Source organism: Ovis aries, chromosome 3, assembly GCF_016772045.2.
Source record: "Ovis aries strain OAR_USU_Benz2616 breed Rambouillet chromosome 3, ARS-UI_Ramb_v3.0, whole genome shotgun sequence".
NCBI lineage: Eukaryota > Metazoa > Chordata > Mammalia > Artiodactyla > Bovidae > Ovis > Ovis aries.
Window position 1 is genome coordinate 166550258 of NC_056056.1, and position 25211 is coordinate 166575468.

Sequence of the window (25211 nt, forward strand, 5' to 3'; positions counted from 1 at the left end):
CAGGTGTACATGAGTTCCCAACCCTGAACTCCCCTCCCGCCACCCTCCGCATATCATCTTTCTGGGTCATCCCAGTGCACCAGCCCCAAGCACCCTGTATCCTGTATCGAACCTAGACTAGGAATTCGTTACTTACATGATAGTATACATGTTTCAATGCCATTCTCCCAAATCACCCTGCCCTCCCCCTCTCCCAAAGAGTCCAAAAGTCTGTTCTTTACATCTGTGTCTCTTTTGAACAACAATGGTTTGGGAAACCTCTAAGACCCTGAAAGGGAAAATCTTAGGGTCTAGTAGCTAAAACATAGGGGCCCCCACTTGCTGTATGTACGTATATGTTATTCCATTCACTACTGCATTTCAGGTGCAGGGTTGTGTGGGAAAAAAGTGATATTTCCTGATGGCCTGTTTATTCCAGTTCACACATTTGAAATGAAACTGTGGGATTATTTATGTGAGAGACCTTCTTTGAGAATCTGAAATGTGTGCCTACTCTTACACTCTGATTTAGCTCCCTGTTTCTTTTCTTAGTTCTTTTATATTTGTGTGTGTGTGTGTGTGTGTGTGTGTGCGCGCGCTTGTGCATGTTTAAGCTTTTTCTCTCATTTTCCTCTTACTATCATCAGCTTCCCGAGGGCAGGGAAGTTAGCTATTTGATTTGTGAAGGGCGCTCCTTAGAGACGATGGAGACAATGGAAACAAGAGACAGGAAGAGACGGTGGAAACAGTGAGATGCTTTTTTTTCTTGGGCTCCAAGACCGCAGCAGATGGTGACTGCAGTCATGAAATCAAAAGATGCTGTCTCCTTGGAAGAAAAGCTATGACTGACCTAGATAGCATACTGAAAAGCAGAGCCATTGCCTTGCCGACAAAGGTCCATCTAATCAAAGCTATGGTTTTTCCAGTAGTCATGTATAGATTTGAGAGTTGGACCATGAAAAAAGCTGAGTGCAGAAGAATTGATGCTTTTGAACTGTGGTGTTGGAGAAGACTCTTGAGAGTCCCCTGGACTGCAAGGAGATCCAACCAGGATCAGTTCTGATTATTCATTGGAAGGACTGATGCTGAAGCTGAAACTCCAATACTTTGGCCACCTGATGCAAAGAACTGACTCATTTGAAAAGACCCTGATGCTGGAAAAGATTGAAGGCAGGAGGAGAAGGGGACATCTCATCCAACCATTAGATGGTTGGATGGTACCACTGACTTGATCGACGTGAGTTTGAGCAAGCTCTGGGAGTTGGTGATGGACAGGGAAGCCTGATGTGCTACAGTCCATCAGGTTGCAAAGAACTGGACATGAATAAGCATGAGCACACGCTACAGAAAATCACATATTACTTATACATAGCAAGGATTGATATTAATATTTGTTAAATGAATGAATGAAAAGTAGAATTTTAACTTAACCTTACTATATTTTTTAAAATTTGTAACTCTGCTGTTCGTTACAGTAAACTATATTATAAATCTGTAAGTCATACCAGCAATAACTTAAATATTGAACAGTCACTTTATGTTTTTGCCCATTCATTCATTCAAAAAATATTGAGTGCTTTTTTGTGCTAAGCACTTGGATAGGTCCTAAGAAGCAAGTACTGGATTTTTACTTCCGGAAGGATATTTTAGTAACAACAGTATCTAATTTTGCTTGGCATTGGGTGAGCATGGAGCCAAAGGGGATGAAAAGTGTTAACTTTAACCTGATGGGATGAGGTAATCTTCCTAAAGCCTCTGAAATCACTCTGGTAGGCCAGAGCTTACTGCTGAAGGGTTGAGTCAGCCTTAGCTGAAGAGTTTGTGTCTGAAATCATCTCCTTCTTTGGCTCTCTCTTTCCTGAAGAATAGGTGGCCCAGACTATTTTCCAAACTAAAATGGTTTGCTCTGAGGTTAAACCATCAGATGGATCTTTTTAATGCTACGGTATTGTCTTCTTATTTCTATTTCCTGGTGGGATTTTGCTTCATCAGACTTCTGGTCCATGACCTGGATCTCAGACAGGGTGCATGGTTTTCCTTAGAGACCCCAAAGGTAGGCTCTCGGGGGACAAAGCAGGGCAGTATGGCAGCAGAGGCTGGTCACTGCTTTTTTCTCCTGACACGGCTTGGCGACTTAGTTCTCCCTGCTTCAAATGCCAAGAAGGCAGTCCTCTTAGAAACACACATTATTGTTTTGCCACAAAGGGAATGCAGTATTAATAATGAAGAGGTTTCAGCTTATACCATGATCCTGTCAAACCACTGAATTTCTCTCAGCCTCATTGTCCTTAATCTGTTGACTGAGTGAATTAGATTTATTTATGAAGACTGAAATCCAAATTTTAAGACTGTGATTCCATCTACCAACATGGCCATTTCTTTTTCACCAAGTGGCCCCTTATTGCCTCAGATAGATCTGGTCTACTTTATCCTGCTCTATTTTCTCACGCTTTAGGTTTCTAGGACAGAGATAACAAATAAGTTAGATCTGAAATTCTGTGTTAATCAGTTATTGCCAAAATTGCAGTGTATACCCAACAACCCTAAAACTCAGGGGCAAGAACGACATGACTTCTTTCTTTTACTTGTCTCCTGTGTTCTGCATCAGGCTGCAGGCCAAGTTCTAGTGCACTTCACGTACATTTGTTATGAGATCCAGGATAAAGAGGCAGTGGCTACTTGGGGGCTGCTCTTCTCACAGTACAAACCAGAGCACAAGACCAAGCCCAAGCACTGAAGCACACTCAAGACCTCTCTTCACATTACATCCGATTAGTCACAGCAGGTCCTATGGCCAAGTACAATGTCAGTGAGGCATGGAATTAGACTCCGCCTGCAGAGGAAGGAAGAGGGGTGTGAATGTATGTGGCATGATAATCCAAACTACTGGGCTTCCCAGGTGGCGCTAGTGGTAAAGGATCTGCCTGCCAATGCAGGAGGCATAAGAGACACGAGTTTGATCCCTGGATTGAGACGATACCCTAGAGGAGGGCGTGGCAACCCACTCCAGTATTCTTGCCTGGAGAGGGACAGAGGAGCCTGGCGGGCTACAGTCCATGGAGTCTCAAAGAGTTAGACACTACTGAATGACTGAGTGTACACACACATAACCCACACTATGGCTCAGTTCAATTCAGTCACTCAGTCGTGTCTGATTCTTTGTGACCCCATGGACTGCATCACACCAGGCCTCCCTGTCCATCACCATCTCCCGGAGTCACTCAAACTCATGTTCATTGAGTCAGTGATGCCATGCAACCATCTCATCCTCTGATATCCTCTTCTCCTCCCACCTTCAATCTTTTCCAGCATCAGGGTCTTTCATATGAGCCAGTTCTTCGCATCAGGTGGCCAAAGTATTGGAGTTTCTTCTTCAGCATCAGTCCTTCCAATGAATATTCAGGACTGATTTCCTTTAGGGTGAGCTGGTTGGATCTCAGCTGGTAGCCACCTAAGAAGAATTCTGAACTGCTGCATGGAAGGTCTGGAAAAAATGCTGTGGTGATCAGTTAGGTGTCACGCATGGGCCCACACAGTGGGGAATGGCATCTCCTAACGAGGTGACCTTAGTTGATCCAATTGGGCTAATAGTCTTAAATACTAGAATTTATGCTTCACTTTTCTGTTTCAGTGGTTTTGGTAGCATCTTCCAATTTTCAGTTTTCATTTTGTACCCATTAACACTCCTTTACTGTTGTACAAAGATACTAATTTGAAATGACCTGATTTTTAAAAATCTATTTTTCTTTTTAATTATTTTTGGCTGTGGTGGGTCTTCATTGCTGCACAAGGGCTTTCTCTGGTGCAGCAAGCAGGGGGTTACTCTTCGTTGTGGTGCATGGATTTCTTGTTGCAGTGGCTTCTCTTATTGCAGAGCGTAGGCTCCAGGTGCATGGGCTTCAGTAGTTGCAGGGTGTGGGCTCAGTAGTTGTGTTTGGGCTGAGTTGCTCGGCAGCATGTGGAATCTTCCCAGACCAGGGATCAAACGGATGCCTCTTGCATTGCAAGGTGGATTCTTAACCACTGGACCACCAGGGAAGCCCTGAAATGACCAAATTTTTTAAGCCCAATTCATTTTGTATTTTGCCTTACGAATAATAATTTTGCTCTCCAGTATTCTTCTAGCAGTCTGATCATAAATTACTGTTACAGTTTCCCTCACTTCAGTATTTGGCTTGGAAGGAAATATTGAATCCCCAACTGATTGCTTCAAATACCCAGATGGCAGTGAGGTTCATATTATAATGAATTACTAAAGGGCAAAAACAACAAATAAAAAGTGTTTGATTTTCTTTGTGTTAGCATACATTAGCATCTAGGAGAAAACCTCTTCACTCATCTTACCTTCACTAGCATTGATCTGTACATAATGTGGTAAAGGATATTCATTGTTATTGTGTGTAGAGCACTATACAGCTATTTCTGTCCAGAGGGAAGGAGGGAGAAGTCAAGAACACACCAAGGAGTAGGTCTCGCCACCCATAAACTTCTAATTTTTAGCAATCGTAGCAGGCATCCACTTTGAAATTATATAAATGCATTTTTTAAGAGGACCGTATTTTAAGCTAAAGCTGGACATAGGCTGGGTGGGCATTTGAGTTTATTAGGAACATTTTTTATTTTTTCTGGAAGAAGTACATGTGAGGCAGATACAAATGGACTAGAGGCATGGATACCATGTAGAAGGGAAGCTGATTTTCTCAGCAGTCTGAGCAGTTGACAGTCAGAGAGGCATGGTGACAGAATAGACCAGTCATGTGTGGAGGATGGAATAAAGATCATCTTGCCAGAACCAGAGAGCAATTGTATGATGTCTATAGAACAGTAAGAGAATTGAGTGATGCAGCCGGCCCAATTTACTGAGGTTTCTTTTACATTGTCTTGTAGGAATACAGACCCTGAAATGATGCTACTGGCAACATAGGACCATATTTAGTTTGAATGCAAAAAACACCTACTCAATATCTACTTTGGGCCCGTTATATTCAAATATATTCCATCTTTTTGTCTTGATTTTCTTGCAGCCATAATAAAAAATTCTGCTGAGATTAAAAATTATTAAATTCTGTAATATGTTTTGAATTAAAAGTGATATTCAGAGTCAGTGTTCCTGGTTGCAGCCTCTCACAACTAAATACACTTGATATACAGAAAAATATAAATATGTGTCATGCCAAAAATGAATGTTGATGAACCTACTGTCAGAACATAAAGAAATCTATGGAGCAGAACCAAGAATCAACTAATCCTTAGTATTAATACATGCTTTGCCTCTTGAGATGGAGAAAAGCTTCCATCCTGGAAAAAATGTGATTTGTCTTTCCTGTTCTGCCTTGTCCCTGGCTCAGAGATATGGGTCAATGCCAACTAAAAACTGGGATGTCATTCCTCTACTGCTATCCTGTTTTCTATTCCTCCGAGACACAAATTTCCCATACTGGTGGGGAGCTAGAAGGACACATTATATCTTCAAATCCCAGATAACTATACCATGTACAGGTGACAATGGAGATAGATTATTCATGCTAGCAACACTGGTTATGCACATACATGCATGTGTGTGCTCACGTGCTGCACCAATTCAAATTGTCGACAATTCAGACCATGAAGGTGCGATGAGAATTATCCTCAGTGAGACAGAGGCCCCAGATCAGTGTAACCAGGCAGTCCTGGCTGGAGGTGGTAGAAACCATTGCAAAGGGATGCTTCTCAATGCAGGGTATAAGGGACACTCCCTGCAAAATATTCTTCTAGAGATAAACGTACAGATAGCGCAGATAATACATGGACAAATTTTGGCCTCATTTTTGGACTGTAAAGACAAAATAATTGTAAACAGAAAAAGCAAATTTTCTACAAATGAGCAAAAACTAAACTGGTCTTATTTTTTCTCTGTGACATTAAAGACTACGTAACATTGGCCACATAAATGTAGAGGTTCTTTTTCGCTTTTAATTTAGCTCAGTGTTTTGCACAGGTAGTTTGTTCTCAAGAATCACGTTTCAGAATTCATAGCCAGGTATGGAGAGACTGTCTCCCTCCATCTTCTCTGCAAGTGATTCAGTTCTCTTCCCCAGAGGCAAACAGTGCTGTCAGAATGCATGTGTGTGTGCTAGGTTGCTGCAGTAGTGTCCAGCTCTTGGCAACTATATGGACTGTAGCCTACCAGGCTCCTCTGTCCAGGGGATTCTCCAGGCAAGAAGACTGGAGGGGGTTGTCAGGCCTTCCTGTAGGGGGTATTCCAGACCCAGGAATCGAACCATGGGGTGGATTCTTTACCAACTGATCTACCGGGGAACCACTAGTACCATATCAGTGCCCTAGTCCTCCTATAACAAATAGCCACAAATTCAGTGACTTAAAGCAACACAATGTATTATCTTACAGTGCTGGCGTTCTGAAGCCCAACATAGGCCTTATTGGGCTAAAATTAAGGTGTCAGCAGGCTACTTTCCTCTGGAGGCATTAAGGGAGAATGTTTCCTTACTTATAGTCTCAGATTATGGTCAAGACCTAACTATGGCATAAATCCAAAAGTATCAAAGAAATGGTTAATAGTTTATACTACTTAGAAATGAAAAGTTTCTTCATGGCACACAATTACCAGAAAGAGGGTTAAATAACACGTGATAATTGGAAAGATGTATTTGCAAATAATATCACAGTTAAAGGGTTTATTTCTATAATAAAGAGCTTCTGTGTGTGTGTGTATATGTGCTTAGTCATTCAGTCATGTCTGACTCTGCGACCCGGTGGACTGTAGTCAACCAAGCTCCTCTGTCCATAGAATTCTGCAAGCAAGAATATTGGAGTGGGTTTGCCATCTCCTCCTCCAGGAGCTCTTCCTGGCCCCAGGATCAAACTCCTGTCTCCTACATTGCAGGTGGATTCTTTACCACTGAGCCACTAGGGTAGCCCAATAAAGAGCTTCTACAAGTATTTAAGGAAAAGACATGGACCCTTTTACTAGTTAATGGAAATCTATTTGGAATACGTAAAAAATAACAAATGGATACAATTTTAGTTTTTCCAAAGGGCTATCCTATTTCTGTATTTTTTTCTAATTTCTATTGATCTATTTAGGATTCAATGCCACACTATTTTAATTATAATATAATTATAAGCCTTATAATATATTTAGTATCTATTAGAGTAAATCTCACTTATTACTCTTTCTTTTCAAAACTGTATTTCTTTTATGGCTTTTTTTGTTCTACTTTGGAAACAACTTGTCTAGTTTAAGAAAGTTCTCTCATAATTTTATTGAAGTTGCATTACCTTTATATTTTATCCTAGAAATAACATGTTTTTATTCTGTTGAGTCACTTTAACCAAGAATATTGTATATCTTATATTTTTAGTTCATTTTCATGCCTTTTGAAAAAAAAATCAGTTTAAAAATGTTTTAACATTTTCTTTAAGTAGATTTTATATGCTTCTTGTTAGACTTATTTCTCAGATATTTTATCTTAGTAGTAGTATTGCAAAATTTTTTCATTAGCTTTCTGTTGGTTGGTATTTTTGTGTATGGAGGCTATTGATAGCTCTGTACTACTTAATTATCTTTAGATATTTTTCCTCACTTTATCCTTCATGAGCAAAGTCTAGTCAGAACATGTCTTCTGTAAAGGGCCAAATAGTAATATTTTATGTTTTGTGCTCTCTGTTGCAACTATTCAGCTTTGCTGTGTTAATGTGGAGGAACCATAGACAAAATGTAAATGAGCATGGCTATATTCTATTCTTAAGGACACTGACATTTGAATTTCATATAACTTTCACATATCACAAAACATTGTTTTAATTTTTTCAAACACTTAAAAATATAAAAATCATTCTTAGCTTATGGGTCATACATAAACATGCATTGACCTAATTTGGCCCATAAACTAGAGTTTCTCCTTATAGATCTAATTAATTCTAATTAGTGCCATCAAATTAATCCTTGTATTTGTTCGTTTCCTTTTTTTTTGTAACACAAACAATGCTGCTGTGAGTATCTTGTGCAGGACTCCTGGTACATGTATCTGAGTATCTGCATTTAAAATTTTATTAGCCTCTGCCCAGGAATTTGCTCTCACAAGTAGTATATAAGAATTATGGTATCTTCACATTTATTGCTTTCAGATTTTAGTTTCTGTTAATTGCTGAGGAATGTGAAATGGTATTTCATCTTAATTTATCTGATTTTTAATGATGCTAAAAATTTTGGCCATTTGGTTTTCCTTTTCTACAAGTTGCCAGTTAAAATTCTTTGCCCATGTTTCTGTTGGACTATCTGACTTTTTCTTACTGGTTACATAGTAGAGAGAAGATAATTTATGTGTTTTTAAACATGTTTTCTCAGTCCATGGTTTGTTATTTATGATTGGTGTCTTTTGTGATACAAATTTTTTAATTGAATGCAATCCTAAATGTCAATATTTCCTTTATAAGTTGTGCTTTTTTTTCACATATGGTTATTTTTCAAGGAAAACATAATATTTATATTCTAATTTTTTTTTTTTTACACTTTCAGATAACTACCAAGTTGTCTTCCAGACTGGCTGTACATTTTCTTACCTTAGTGAAGAGATACATGAGGATGTAGATTCTCAGAAAAGAAACCCAATTAAAGTGGATATTACATGGATTCTTCTGCTGCGCTACTATATTCACCTACAAAGAATTAATAATATGAGCAAATTGCTAGGTAGGCCTTTGAAAGAACATATTCCTTTCCAGTCATTAAGTCATGTTTCTTACTTAGACCCATAAAATACGTTTGACATCTTTCTGAGTGAACTCTCATCAAAAGATGGAAATTTCAGGGGTTCTTTGCCTGATATACAGGGACCTTTGAAAAGAACAGCATTTCAATGTATTTAAAAATATCCTTAGAAGGAGGCATCCAGAGACTTCCCCCAAGACTACTGAAGTGCCATGTGGCTCAAAACAGTTGAGAATCAGAGTGACCCTAATGTGATAGCTTATAAAATTAACAAGATGAAATCTTTGGTATTAAGGAGAGAAAGAATATCTAGTATTTAAAGAGAAAGACAGGATATTTAACTCCATGAAGTTTTGAGTTTTGTTTGTTGTTGTTTTTATTTTAAAATCATCGTTGCTCTCTAAAGAATAGCCAAAAAAAAAAAAAAAAACTGTTATAATCTAAGTCACATTCTCTCCTCTTGTGGTTTTGTGATGATGTGTTTATCTGTGCCCATGAAATTGGTGAGCCAGTGTTGCTTATGAGGGCAAACAGTTGGAAAAGACAGCTTGACTAAAGCAGCAGCCAGTGATGGGGATATCAGCAGGGCAAAGAGGCCAAGTCACAGAGCAGCTCAGCCTGGTTATCAGAGTTAGTGACGGGAGAGGCAAGCACTGGGAAAGGTGGTGGGCAAGAGGTGCATCGTAATAGGGCCAGTTCAGTAGCAGAGGAAGTGGATATAATCCAGCACAGTGGGCTCCAGTGATGCCCTCCTGTTATCGATTCAGCTCCCCTGGATTCACCTGCTGGTATCTCCTGTGTCAGTCATGCACATTTTGCTTCTTTCTGCTCTGGGCTTTCTTAGAAGTGACTGAGGCCCAGCATATAGGCAGGATAGCCTGGAAGTACCAGGGACTGCACACATTCAGGAGTAACCTGCAGCTGCTGAGGGAGGGAGCTGGTTGATAGATATTCCAGCATACCAGCCCTCTGATGGAACAGTTTTCTGTGTTTTTTCTTAGGAGATCCTCAGCAGGACTGAGTTCTCCTTGTCCATAGCTGGAGCTCTTTCCTAACTTGCTGTCATTGACTCTTTTTTTTTCTGTCACACATTTCCCATTCTCTCACTTGAGATCAGTTTTCAAATAAATTACCTGAACCTGAATTTTTGCTTTAAGATTTTTTTTGGCTGGGGATGGCGATCCCCAAATCAGATAGCTAGATTGAATGTTTTGTTTTGTTAAGCTTGAAACCAGAAGTAGGATGACAGCGTTCTGAGGTGTGCTTTCCTTCCTGTGACCAGAAGCAATTCTGTTAGTGTATAAGCTTGAAAAATGGAGGAAGGTCATGGGCAGCCACTGGGTGAGGTGGGAATGTCCAGGAATGAGATTAGCAAGCAAAGGACAGCAATATTGAGACCATTCTGTTATCTAACATGATTCTATAGTAGTTTTTGTTTTTCCTTTAAGCATCTCTGAAGCCAGGATCTGGGATGTCTTTGCCAGATGACACTCTTCTCACTTCTCTTTTTAACTCTGGATTGATTTTGCGCCAAAAAGAAATGCATTTTTTCCTTAAAAGATTCTTGCAGCTATATTCTTCATCTTGTATTGATGAATTTCCAAAAGAACTATTTCAAGTCATGGAAAGTCCACCTGTTCTAGAAAAAGTCTTATATGATTCAGCAAGCAAGGTAATGTTTAAAACATTATATAATTATACATTTTTTGGAAGACTTTATCATCCTTTTATTTCTAAAAGAAGCATATTAACCTCCATACTGACACAAAGGTTTTTAGTTTCCTCAGAGGTTTTACCTGAGGAAACTTTTGCCACAGAGAAAAACCAACCAGACATGCTGGTTTTCTGTTTTCATATGTTCTGTTTTGCTGTTCTTATAAGCCTTCAAAATGTCCCAGACTTTTCTGTATTCCTACACATCACAACTTCTCTCAGAGCCATTTTGCCAAGAAGTTATACAAATTTCAGTATAATACCCTATAAGGAAACTAGACTGAGAATTTCTCAATCTATACCCACTTTCTGTACCTTTGTTTTACATGTGTAATAAAAATCATTCATTTTTATTTTTAGCAGTCTTGAGTGTGCTAAGGGTAAATAGCAAGTTTTTAAGTAAATTAAAAGTTTGAAGATTTTGTAGGGGAGAGGGAAGGTGTTATTCAGTTGGATGGACTTCCCCAAAATATGTACTATGGAAACCTCTTTTAAGTTATCTATTGAAGAGACATAATAGAGGGTCTTGAACAAGCTACTAGGGTCTTGAATAATAGTAATTTTTAAACAAACTCCCAAAATGGGTGGATTGGAAGATACTAAAAAAGTCTAAAGAGTTTCAGTAAAAATGGAGATTTGTTTCAAATTTGATATGTTCAACAATCATATGTTGGATACTAACAATATGCCAGACACTCAGGTGGTGGAGAAAGCAGGAGTGGATAAGGCATAGTCTCTGGTGTGGTAGTAGAGAAAGATTGATAGAGTTAGCACAAAACAAAATGGCAGCACCTCACAGATGCTCTTTAAGAAAAACATGGTAAGGTTAACTGCAGAAAGAATATGAAAATCAAAATGTTAGTTCTACTGTCAACAGCATGTAAGGCTGACTGGCAAAGTATAAGTGAAAGGAAGTTATCCGAGAGATGATGAAACAGCTGAGCTTATGGTCATGAGGAATGGGAATGAAGAGATGGATATAAAAGATGTTGCTGAAGTAAAATTGAAAACAAAACACCTTAGTGACTCTATGGCAATGGCAAGAGAAGAAGAGGGAATGAGAAAAGTTTTATCCCATCATTTGGAACCTCTGTCTATGATCCCTAGAGCATGGTAACACCATTAGCAGATACAGTGGGGGCAGAAGAGTGAGAATGTTTGTGGACAAGGCTTGTATGTTCTGCTTTGAAATTATAGTAGAGAACCCAAGAGAACATAGTGTAAATTTTCAATATGTATTTGTGAAATGAATAAATCAAGTCATTTGCATAGAATTCTTTCAAAACTAGGGGGAAAAAACCCACTGATTTATCTTGACTTTGGATTTCACCATATAGCCCTTTAATTTTTACAATTATACCCATACCAGATGCATTCATGTTTCTGTTGTCAACTGTCCCAGAGAAGTGACCCGAAAATGTGGCTTGTTCCCAATGGGAACCTTTGCTCATCTTATCCTACTGAGTATAGTAACCTTATGTTTAGGGCTTCCCTGATAGCTCAGTTGGTAAGGAATCCACTTGCAATGCAGGAGACGCCGGTTCAATTCCTAGGTGGGGAAGATTCCCTGGAGAAGGGATAGGCTGCCCACCCCAATATTCTTGAGCTTCCCTTGTGGCTCAGCTGGTAAAGAATCTGCCTGCAGTGCTGGAGACCTGGGTTAAATCCCAGGGTTGGGACGATCCCGTGGAGGAGGGAACGGCTACCCACCCCAGTATTCTGGCCTGGAGAATTCCACTAACTGTATAGCCCATGGGGTCACAAAGAGTCAGACATGACTGAGCTGCTTTCACTTTCACTTTTAACCTTGTGTTTGGGGTAGATAATAAAATTTTAAAAAGATCGTTCTTTGGAACAAGAGAGGAAGGTGATTTTAAAAAGTAGTGGAAAGACCCACTAAGGAATATTTATGGATTCAGTCAAATGAGTCTCAACTGGGGTTATTGCCCCCAGGGCAGTGTATTGCAATCCACACAGGAGGATTTTTCAGATAACTTCCTAGATACTGGAAGTATTGAAATGCCCAAACTCAATGCCCCTATTTCCTGGCTCAGATTCTAAGTCATTTGAGAAATAAAAGAGTAAGACATACTGAGATTAAAAAATGCCTTACTTTATGAGTTATGCTGTTGATATTGTAGGAAATGGTAAATAGTAAATGGTATTTACTGGTAAATGGTCTCTCTAGTAGTGATTAGCAAAGTTGACAGTTCTACCAGTCCAGGCTGATGGGTGTTGGTGGAGAGGAGGGTCATTACAGGTCTCTTTATAACCTGTGGGGCCAGAAACTCCTTTAAAATCTGTCGCATGAAGGAGCAGAGGATGTTCACTCCCTGAAAACAATATGCTCAGAAGAAGAGTAGAATTATGCATATCCAAAATTCTTTTTCTCAAATTCACCTATTAAGTAACTCTCTCTAGGGAGAGGAGCAGAGAGAAGGTGAAAATGTATGGGAAGGTGAAAAGCTGGGATGTATTGTTAATGTCTGGCCCTCCACCTGGCAGGAACCAGTAGAGTAGGATCAGATCATTTCCATCTAACACAACTGTCTGAGTCACCCCCTCCTAGGACCTGAGACTGCCTTGAGGATTCCTTCCATGTGCCCCAGATACCTCAGGTGTTTTGGAATAGAAGAGAGAGAATGAGAAAGTTGAGAACTATCGTTTCAGTGGATGTATTCTTGTGAATATTTTATAAGAGTTTGGAAACTAATGTATGTGATTTCTTAAATACTGTTCTGAAAGGAGCTTTGCTGAGCATTTCATTATTAAGGGCAGCCTATCATTACCCAGTTCCTAAGGATGGTGCTCCAAACATACAACCTTGAACACAGTGTAAATACATATAGTATTTCTAATGCAGTAATGATATCAAAGAGTTGTTTCACCGTGTTTGCTCTTTATTTTGATATAATTAGTGGAACACTCTCCCAGAATAATCAGCCCTGGAGATCACTGTCGCTTGCCTGACAGGTGCAAGCCACCTAATCATGTGTTCGTTTCACTGGGGTAGACAGCTAACGAGCATAAAGCCTTTTGGATTTTTTAAAAAGTAAACTCCAAGCTTGGCTGACTTTTATAATAACATTTCTGAGCCTTTAATCACTCAGGAGGCCATTTCAATCAAGCCCTTCCCATAATTTTGTACTTAAACCTGTTTTTCCCCCACAAAGAAGTAGATATATTTCCAGAACCATCATATATACATGTCATACTCATCAGCTTTGTGAGTCTGCCTGTTGTCAAGTCTATTGAAGCTTTATGATGGAAAAACAAAGACGCCAAACAAATTACATTAAAAATTCCAGAAAGGACATGATTAAAATGGTGCAGAGTGCTGAGTTATTCATGTTTAGTCTGTGTGCCCGTGACAGACTGCGTAAGGTCAAACATTTGATTAGTGCAGAGTGATTTGATGATTATAGTACATGATGAACAAGAGTGCTTCTGATAAGTCTGTTGTTTCATTCCTTTCAAAGAATAAATCAAACATCAAAAGTACCTGTGTATAGCCCATTGACTAACTTATGTAATTAATCCCATTAGGGATTAGATATTGTGTTTTTTAAAAGAGAAAAGAAAATTAAATGCCTATATTAACATTGATTTCTGTTGCAGTTCATTATTATTATGCTATTGTGTAAATAAACACTATATATATGTTGACATAGAAGGTATTTACTTTTTATTTTTCTCCACTTAGCTAGTTATTAAATATGAATTCTTTTCTAAAATAGTTGTCAGAGCTCTGAAAGGCACTCAAATATGAAAAAAATGAACATTTTTTTCCTGAATCAATTATTTACCTGATTTTTTGGTGAACTGCCTGACATAGAGTTAATAATTTTATTTATTGTGCATGTTGGTCATGCTTTTAGTGTCCTAGTGCTAATAAATGAGGATTCTGGCTTATCATATCCTTTTATGACAGTCTCTAGACATTTTAAAATAGTTTTCACCTTTAGTATTACCTTTCAGTCAAGACATATTTTTTTCTTTTATCAGTAGACAACCAGAAAGGTCAGTGTATTTATTTCTCTTTTTATATTATTTTGAAGAACTTTGCATTGACAGTCTTCAGTTGTATCTTGAGGAGGCTTAGAAATGGAAGGTAGAGAGTCTTACAGAAACACCAGGCCTTTCTTTACAGTTACTGACATGTTCCCCTTGGTCAACAAACGTTTAGATGCCTTTGGAGGACAAGATTTAGTAGAAGAATTGCTTTCCAGTTACCACACTGTAATCTTGGGACTAATGAGAATTTAATTTTGAAAATAGTTTACACTCCACTAAAGAAAGTCCTTTCTAGAAGTGAGATATTATTATCATTATTATTATCTTTCTGGCTAGACTCTACTTTTGTTAACAGCAATCATGCTTTACTTTTTTTTAGCTACCTTAAGGAACTAAGTAAATATTTTATGAAATCACCAATTGCAGTTTATACATTTATGCTTCTTGAAAACTCCTGATTCAGCGACCAAGTTCTATCAAATGAGCTGGGCCCAGATTAACCAAGACTAAACTTGCAAACCAGCCATATTCATTTAAAGGGGAATGAAAGTAATGGATTTTGACCTCTTACAGCAAAAACTGTGTATTATTTTTCATAAGGTACTACAAAGAAAATGCTGTTGGAAAGCAGATAATAAATTGTAACCAAACCCTTAGTATGTATACACCAATGAATAAACCAGAAGAAAAGTAGATGTTCTTAGACTCTATGGTGATCTTGAGGCTGAAGTGATAGCGCTGATATGTCCCCTCTAGATCGTTACTCTTGGATATTCACCAAAGTGGAAGACATTTGTTGAGTCCACTGGGTTTTGAAGCATATTTTTTTTTCCACAGAAGAATCTTCTCTGTGGTAATTGGGAGGTTTTTAAGACCTACATCCATAAAGCAAGCTGAGATGATTCCCAGAGTTTTCCAGTATAGCCACTATTGAATGCAAATTGAATGAATGTCTTAAATATTGAATACGTTCATTGCCAGCAGTAAAGTGAGTGTTTCTGTTTGTTCCCCAGACAGGAGTAACTGATGCTTCTCTACACTCCGATTTATCATTAAAGAGCGTTACCAGCCCATTGTATGGAGACTCTGTGCCATCAGTTGTGGTAACACAAGCTGTAAACAAAGAACTTTGTTTTCAGTGGTACATTCCTCCCCTGGAAAAACCTCCAAAGGAAACAGAACCTATGGTATGTAATATAATTACAAAGCTAAATCTTAGCTTTGGATGTAAAGTCTAACAGAGCCATTATAAGAATAGAGAATATCCTCTAATCATATAAACAGACATGTATAGCAATTTAGAATCTATATTGTCTAGTAAAATAACTGTGCAAGTAACTAAGAAATCTTGAGAATGTCTGATTCCTGTTGATCATTTTCCTTTTTCCTGAACTTAAAGAGAAACTTTTCAGTGTATCAGCATTATATGTGACATTTAATGTTTTCTTACAGTTATCCTTTATCACATTAAGGAGATTTTTTTCCTACTTCCACTTTGATAGAAAGTTTTTTTCGTGACTATCTTACTGTATCTATTAAGATGACTTCATGACTGATCTCTTTTAATATGGTAGTTGATTTTATATGTTAAATCAACCATGTGCTCCTGAAATTGGCCATGATGTATTAATTTTATTGGATTTGGTTGGCTAATGTTTCCTAATGAATTTCTGCCACTGTTTTCAAGAGAAATGGGGCTTCCCTTGTGGCTCAGCTGGTAAAGAATCCACCTGCAATGTGGGAGACCTAGGCTCGATCCTTGGGTTGGGAAGATCCTGTGGAGAAGGGAAAGGCTATCTACTCCAGTATTCTGGCCTGGAGAATTCCATGGACTGTATAGTCCATGGGGTCACAAAGAGTTGGACACAACTGAGTGACTTTCACTCAAGAGTAATATTGGGCTATAATTTTTCCTTTTTGTGCTATCTTTGTCAGATATTTTCTGTATGAGGCTTTTGTTAGGCTCATAAAATTCATTGATAAATAAAATCATGGTTTTCTGTTCAATGGTGAAGTTTGTGTAAGTTTGTGGTGGTGATACAATTGTTAAGTTATGTCTGACTCTTGCCATCCCAGGGAATGTAGCCCGCCAGGCTTCTTTGTTTATGGGGATTCTCCAGGCAAGAATGCTGGAGTGGGTTGCCATTTCCTTCTCCAGGGGATCTTCCTGACCCAGGGATCGAACCGGAGACTCTTGCATTTTCTGCATGGTAGGCAAATTCTTTACCACTGAACTCGATTCTGTTCAGTCATTCAGCTGTGTCCAACTCTTTGCTACCCCATGGACTGCAGCATGCCAGGCTTCCCTGTCCATCACCAACTCCCAGACTTGTTCAAACTCATGTCTATCGAGTTGGTGATGCCATCCAAGCATCGAATCCTCTGTTGTCCCCATCTCCTCCTGGCTTTAATCTTTCCCAGCATCAGAGTCTTTTCCAATGAGTGAGTTATTCGCTTCAGGTGGTCAGAGTATTGGAGTTTCAGCTTCAGCATCAGTCCTTCCAATGAATATTCAGGACTGACTTCCTTTAGGATTGACTGGTTGGATCTCCTTGCAGTCCAAGGGACTCTCAAGAGTCTTCTCCAACACCATAGTTCAAAAGTGTCAGTTCTTTGGTGCTCAGCTTTCTTTATAGCCAAACTCTTACATCCATACATGACTACTGGAAAAACTATAGTTTTGACTAGACGGACCTTTGTTGGTAAAGTAATGTCTCTGCTTTTGAATATGCTGTCTATGTGGGTCATAGCTTTTCTTCCAAGGAGCAAACATCTTTTAATTTCATGGCTGCAGTCACCATCTGATTTTGGAGCCCCGCAAAATAAAGTCTGTCACTGTTTCCCTTATTTCCCCATCTATTTGCCATAAAGTGATGGGGCTGGATGCAATGATCTTAGTTTTTTGAATGTTGAGCTTTAAACCAACTTTTTCACTCTCCTTTTTCACTTTTATCAAGAGGCTCTTTAGTTCTTTGCTTTCTGCCATAAAGGTGGTGTCATCTGCATATCTGAGGTTATTGATATTTCTCCTAGCAATCCTGATTCCAGCTTGTGCTTCATCCAGCCAGGCATTTCTCATGATGTATTCTGGATATAAGTTAAATAGGCAGGGTGACAATAAACAGCCTTGACATATTCCTTTCCCAATTTGGGGCCAGTCTGTTGTTCCATGTCCGACTCTAACTGTTGTTTCTTGACCTGCATACAGATTTCTCAGAAGGCGGGTAAGGTGGTCTCGTATTCCCATTTCTTTAAGAATTTTCCATAGTTTGTTGTGATCCACACAGTCCAGGGTTGTAAGTTTGGAGTAACCCTTTTTCTCAGATACCTGCTAAGAGTTTATCAAAGTAAAGCACTTATGTTTTTGTTGTGAGGCAATAGAAGACTAGAGATATAATTCTCCATAGTTAGAGGCAGTCTTTAAGCAATAGTACTAATGACGTGCTGGTTTTCAGAGCTGGTATCAGTTCTGGTTGGGCTAATATCTGTTCCAATGGTAAGTGCATGTGTCAAAACAAGTTTTAAGTATTTTAACTGTCACCCCTGTGACAGAACATTGGGGTTTTCTATTTCTTCTTGGGTCAGTTTTGTCTAAAGTTTCATTTTCTAGGAATTTTTCCATTTTATTTAAAATTTATCTCATCTTTTTGGATAAGGCAATGGCTACCCACTCCAGTGTTCGTGCCTGGAGAATCCCATGGACAGAGGAGTCTGGTGGGCTACAGTCCATGAAGTTGCAAAGAGTCAGACACGACTGAGCGACTAAGCACGCATGCTCATCTTTTTAACCAATCAGTGTGTTTGTAGCTGAAGTGCCCCTTTGAAACCTTATATTGCTTATCTGTGCATTTTTTCTTGGTTATTGTCACCAGAGATTTCTCATTAATTAATTTTATTTCATTAATCCTATATATCTTCTACTGTTTTTTTTTAATGTGTGTATGTGTTTTCTTTTCCTGACTTCTTGAGATAGATGTTTAGCTCAATATTTAGTCCTTTCTTTCTTAATCTATGCATTTAAGGCTATCAGTTTCTCTCTAAATTTTGCTTTGGCTTCATCCTACAAGTTTTTATTATAGTATTGTCATCATCTTTCAGTAAAAAATAACTTTTTAAACTTCCAATATGATTTCTTCTTTGACTTACAAGCCATTTCAACATGTTTCTGAAATAACAAACTATATGAAGTTTTTCTAGTTATCTTTTGTTATTTATTCCTAGATTATTTTGTTCTGTGTTAATAAAAAAATATTCTACATGATATTGTATATGAAACTTGCTTTTTTTTTTTTACCAGGAAATGTTTATTGTGTAAATATTCCACTGCTCTTAAAAAGAATGTGCTCTCCTCAATTGTTGAGGCAGTGTTGATATATGTGCAGTAGGTCAGTCTGTGTAGTCTTATTCAGGTACTCTGTATCCTTACTGACTTTTCTATTTTTGTTTCACTTCTTATTTTTTTAAAATCAAGAACTGTTGACCCTTGAACAACATAAGAGTCAGGGTGCTGGCCTTCCACACAGATAAAAAATCTATGTGTAACTTTACAGTTGGCTTTCCACATCCACATTTGTGGATTCAGCCAACCATGGATCGTGTATAATAGTATAATTGTATGTATTTATTGAAAAACATTCTCATAAAGTAGGACCTGTACAATTCAAACCTATGCGTTCAAGAGATTTTACCATTTAATTCTGTCACTGAGATTGTTGTTGTTTTAGTTTTTTCTTGTAGTTCTGTCAAATTTTGCTGTATGTAATCGGAGGCTTTGCTCTTAGGTACAATCAGGTTGACAAGTGTTGTGACTTCTTGGCGATTTCAGTATTTTGTCATTTTGAAGTGACTTCTGACCTTTTCATAAGAATGCTTTTTTCCTCATAAAGTCTGCCTTGTCTGATATTATTAGAGGAAAATGACTTTCTCATGGTTATTATTTTCACAGTATTTCTTTTTCCAGCCTTTTGCTTTCAACCCTTTTTTGTCCTTGTGTTTTAGTTGTATTTTTAAATAAAAATATATGCTTGGATATCTTAAAATGCAGTCTGACAACATTGTATTTTGACTAGCAAAGGTAGTCCAGTCATAGTTAATATAAATGCTACTCTATTTGTTTTGAAATCTACCATATTATTTGAAACTATTCTCTCAGTTTTCTGTCTTTCTCTCATTTTGGGATTTATTATTTTTCTCATTCATTTTTACTCTCTGAATTTTGAAATTATGCACATTTTTGCTGTGCTTTTTGTGGTTACCCCTCAGGACAACATACATACTTACCAATTTGAAAGTCAATGAATAATGTCTTTATTCCTGTAATGACATATTATTGTACATTTTCTTTTTAGTAACCAAGATAATATTATTTTTATTTTATACAAGAGTTATTTTCCTTTAGAATTTTCTATATATTCAACATTTGCTTTGCTTTCTATTCCCTCTTGCATTTTAGACCTTCCATTTAGGATCACTTCTTTCTGTTAAAGTATATATTTTGAAATTTCTTTTGGTGAGCATCTTCTGAAGGCAAACACTCTCAATTTTTGTTTGCCTGACAAATGTCATTGTTTTACATTATCTAGGAAATAAATTTTTATGAAGTAGAGAATTCAAGCTTGGAAATTATTATCTTTTAGTACATTGAAAGTGTTACATACTCATTTCCAGTGTTGCTCTTAAGAGTCAAATTGCTGTTGCTTTAAAAAATATTCTGACTTCTTTGATGAACCACTTTGGAGGCTGTCTTTGCACACTTTTACTAGGAATGGTCTTCTTTTTATTTATTTTGCTTTCGTTAGTGTATTGGTTAAGAACACAGGTTCTAGAGCCCTCAGAATGGGACAGATCAAACTCCTGTTTTGAATCCCAGTTCTGTTATTATGCTTAGTAATTTTGTGACCTTTGGTAGATGAGTTAAGATTTCTGTGTCATGAGTACCCCAGAGATAATTGTGTAAATGTGTTAGTCACTCAGTTGTGTCTAACTCTTTGTGATCCCATTGACTGTAGACCACCAGGCTCTTCTGTCCATGGAATTCTCCCAGTGAGAATACTGGAGTGTGTTGCCATTCCCTTCTCCAGGGGATCTTCCTGACCCAGAGATCGAGCCTGTGTCTCTTATATCTCCTGCATTGGCAGGCGAGTTCCCTACCGTCTGACCTACCAGGAAAGCCCTAATTGTGTAAACGTAACCTAACTTATATGCAGAGTACATCATGAGAAACGCTGGGCTGGAAGAAGCACAGGCTGGAATCAAGATTGCCGGGAGAAATATCAATAACCTCAGATATGCAGATGACACCACCCGTATGGCAGAAAGTGAAGAGGAACTAAAAAGCCTCTTGATGAAAGTGAAAAGGAGAGTGAAAAAGTTGGCTTGAAGCTCAACATTCAGAAAACTAAGATCATAGCATCTGGTCCCATCATTTCATGGCAAATAGATGGGGAAACAGTGGAAACAATGTCAGACTTTGTTTTGGGGGGCTCCAAAATCACTGCAGATGGTGGTTGCAGCCATGAAATTAAAAGATGCTTACTCCTTGGAAGGAAAGTTATGACAAACCTAGATAGCATATTCAAAAGCAGAGATATTACTTTGCCAACTAAGGTCCGTCTAGTCAAGGCTATGGTTTTTCCAGTAGTCATGTATGGATGTTGAGAGTTGGACTGTGAAGGAAGATGAGTGCCGAAGAATTGATGCTTTTGAACTGTGGTGTTGGAGAAGACTCTGGAGAGTCCCTTGGACTGCAAGGAGATCCAACCAGTCCATTCTAAAGGAGATCAGTCCTGGGTGTTCTTTGGAAGGACTGATGGTAGAGCTGAAACTCCAATACTTTGGCCACCTCATGCAAAGAGTTGACTCATTGGAAAAGACTCTGATGCTGGGAGGGATTGTGAGCAGGAGGAGAAGGGGACGACAGAGGATGAGATGGCTGAATGGCATCACTGACTTGATGGACATGAGTTTGGGTAAACTCCAGGAGTTGGTGATGGACAGGGAGGCCTAGCATGCTGCGATTCACGGGGTTGCAAAGAGTCGGACACAACTGAGTAACTGAACTGAACTGAACCTAAATAGTAGTTGTCATTTATTATTATGTAACTTTAACATTATTACACTATTTTAAAGTGTAATAACTTCAAATATACATGTGATACACTCTGTAAGCATCATTTTTAAAGCACCTTTTAAAGTATACCAGCAATATTTCCCTAGAGATGCTTCAGGTGCCAATGTTGTACAGAAGAGAGTATAATCTGAGTAACCAGCAAAACTGAAGTGTATAGCAAACAGGAGAAAAAACTTAATTCTTCTCTGAATGCTGTTTAAAAATTTGTATCACAAGCATAACTCATTTTAATGTTTATTATCTTTAATTCTGTATCTTTATCCACATCTGTGTTCTTACATGTGTATAGATGTTTGCAATAGGGCTAACTGGGGAGCAGGAGGAGAGGCGGGCAAGTATTTGGGAGCAGTTCAGTATCAGTGCCTGAAATCTTTGGAGTCGGACCAGTGATTCCAATTCTGGGAGTCTTGAAGAGGGGTCAAGCTTTGAAAAATGGGACAATTGATCACTATCACCTTTTGCAGAGGAACCTTCCACTATAGCATTCTTTTGATTTCTGCTGTCTCTAAGAAGGGCCTTCGGCTCTTTCCCATGAAACATTTCCCGTGTATTTTTGCCCTGTTCAGCACTTTTTATCTTTTTTTTTTTTTTTTGCCTCCTGCAATGGACTGCTCCTGCACTTCCCAGCTCTTGAGTGCTGTCCCCTCTAGCATTGCCTCTGGTAGCTTCTGCTGCTCCTTGACTCATGTGACCTGTGTCAGATGGTAAAACCTCCAGAGCCCACCCTTTCTTTATTCTCAAGCACAGCTTCTCCCAACAGCCCCTCCATTCTGCTTCTCTAGGCTGGCAACCTAGGGCTAACTCCGTGTCTGTTGTCTATCCCTCCTACCCATACAAAAAAAGAGAAACTTTAACACCTCACTTCCCAGAAACATTTAAAGCTGTTTCTCATATTTTGAAAGTACTCGCCTTCCCACCCTTTCCGTGTTCAATCCGTGCCAGATATTCCATATGCATTTTAAAATAAAAAATCTGTGGTCTCTTTCGGGGGAATTTAGTGCAGTAGTTTTCAAATCACCATTCCAAGAATCCTCATGGGTCATGGAGTCAATAGAGTGGGTCACGAGTAGTATTTTTTTAAAAAAGAAATTAAATATAAGAAGGCAATATCAGAATGCACCACATACAGTAAGTGGAAGTGTTTTCTGAAACATTTGTTTCAGGATAGATTCTGTTAAAAAGAGCATTTCTAGATTGACGTTCAGCATTCTGAAGAATTTGTGTACTGGCTGACAAGAGAACCAACAGAGTGATAAAAGAGGATTTCCATTCAGAAAGGGTCTGGAAACAGAAGGCTGACATGGTTGGGAAACAGATTGTTTACCCCAACAGTTAGTTTTAAGAAATGAGGAACAAAGCATAAAGTTCATTTCACAAGGCTATAGAAATATCACATCCCTATCAGTCTAGGGCAGGATGATCTGGGGGAGTTAATGCTAAGACTGCATCTGTGGCTGATAATTAGAATAACAAGGTTTCATGCATCAACAATCACATCTGACAATTAGCATGGACCCATGAACTGGTGTCAAACAGAGATTAGAAATGGAGCACCAACTAACAAATTCTAATTTAAACAGGTTGCTTGAGTAATTTTTGAAAGCCACAAGCAAAGACACAGAACGCACAGTTTTCCTATCTTAGTTCAGGGACATTTTTTTCCACCTTTGACAATAAGTATGTATGTATTGGGTCATGATGGAAGATGCAGTGGCTGCCATAAATCTCAGCAACACAATCAGGAAATGCTGATTTAGGAAAGCTAGATGTTCTCAAACCTAAGAGTCTATGTTTTCAGAAGATAATGCTGAAATTTGTTTGATGATTTAAATATTGTATGTGAGCATTCATCTATTCATTATCTTAGACCTTCAGTGTAGAGTTTAATGTTGGAAAAACTGGGTGAAGCTCATGAAACCCCATGAGATGATACAGGGATTCTACTTCATTAACTTCACAACAACTCTATGGGATAGGTACAGTTGTCCCTCAGTATCCACAGGGGATTGGTTCAGAAGCCCCTCAGATATCCACCAAAATCCAGAGATGCCCCGTCCCTTATATAAAATGGCAGGCATGTGTGCTAAGTAGCTTCAGTCATGTCTGACTCTTTGCAACACTATGGACTGTACCCCACCAGGCTCCTCTGTCCCTGGGATTCTGCAGACAAGAATACTGGAGTGGGTTGCCATGCCCTTTTCCAGGAGATCTTCCCAACCCAGGGATCGAACCTGCACTTCTTATGTCTCCTGAATTGGCAAGCAGGTTCTTTACCACTAGTAACCCTTGGGAAGCCCCATAAAATGGCATAGCATTTGCACATAGACTCTGCACATCTTCTGTATACTTTAAATCATCTCCCCATTACTTATAAAACCTAATATGATGTAAATGTTATGTAGATAGTTGCCAGAACATGGCAAATTCAAATTTTGGTTTTTGAAACTTCGTGAATTTTTAAAAACATTTTTGATTCACAAGTTGTTGGATCCATGGATGCAGAAACCCTGGGTTATAAATTATGCTATCCTATTTAACAGAATTACCTTTAGTAGAATATAATAGAACCACACATGTTATTCACTGAAACTTCTTTACAAGAAGAGCATCTTTGGAACCATTTCAGTGTCTCGTAAGGACAATTACTGAAGAGACTGCCAGAGCCTATCGTTCTAATGAACCTCCCAGACTCTGGCATTAAAAAGCGTTGTGAAGAATGGCTGATTTAGACAGAAGACTGCAGGTTAGCCTTAAGGAGATATAACCATGACCAAAGGTTTGATGGTCCAAATTTGTCTCAAAATTACACTTTAGGGTCTTTAGCTTTAAAGCACCTCATATTTTTGCTATTTTTAGCACCCAGGGTAACCGGTAGGATGTTTTAGATCACAAGCCAGCCTATTTGAGGTTCAGAATGAGACTGGAGTTATGTTTATAACTTGATCAGGCTCAAGGAATGCAACCCAGAGCAAGTAGGGCAGGGGAGGGGCAATAAAGCTTCAGTAGATGGCCCTTCCTTTTGGCCTGTGAGACCTAAGCTGGAGGGATGCAAACGACTGCAAGAGCTATTGTGTTGAAGGCAGTTGCACGGCCCAAGGCATGTTCTTCAGAGGCCATGAAAGTGGTAGGCAGACAAGCATGATCAAGTTAAAGAAGTCTGATCAGGCAAAGCTTGTCAAACTCCATCTGGCAAGTGAAAACACAGATTTGTACAGAGCTAAAATAGTTCTTGGAGATAAGTTTATTCAGAAGCCCAACAAGTCTGGGAACAAGAAATACAGAGCTAGTGCTCTTTTCTGGAGGTTTTTATACCCCTAAGAAGAGCAAGACAGTATTTCAGGGTCCCAAACAAACAGGCTATGCATTCAAGACAAGCTGAGGCCTAGCTGGATAGTAAAGGATGAGTTAGGATTCCTGGGAAAACTAACAAGTCTTAATAAAAGCAGAAGCTCAATGTTATTAACTTGGATATTAGGAGTACTATAACTAAGATCATGCAGATGCCCAGGACCTCCCCTGAGGTATTCTAGATTCTGGGGCCTGTTGCCTAAGTGATTAACTAGAGTTGCTCCTGCATATGGGGCCCAAGATTACCTCCAGCTTCTGGGAACTGGGGAAGACAAAAGCTGGATAAGTGAGGCAGGAACTGGCGTCTGATAGTCCCTG

At 38.7% G+C, this 25211-nt stretch overlaps 1 protein-coding gene across 8 annotated transcripts in view; it reads left to right on the forward strand.

The window, feature by feature from the left end:
- The window catches only part of CFAP54 (cilia and flagella associated protein 54), a 330206-nt gene that overhangs the window by 255007 nt on the left and 49988 nt on the right, over window positions 1-25211 (forward strand). For 7 of the 8 annotated variants that reach the window (XM_015094809.4, XM_060413069.1, XM_060413070.1 and 4 more), the window contains 3 exons: window positions 8498-8671; window positions 10138-10361; window positions 15430-15603. In XM_015094809.4, coding sequence (XP_014950295.2) covers window positions 8498-8671; window positions 10138-10361; window positions 15430-15603 — 572 coding nt within the window. Of the gene's footprint in view, window positions 1-3288; window positions 3474-8497; window positions 8672-10137; window positions 10362-15429; window positions 15604-25211 lie in introns of those variants that run through there. The other variant, XM_060413071.1, reaches the window with a different exon arrangement.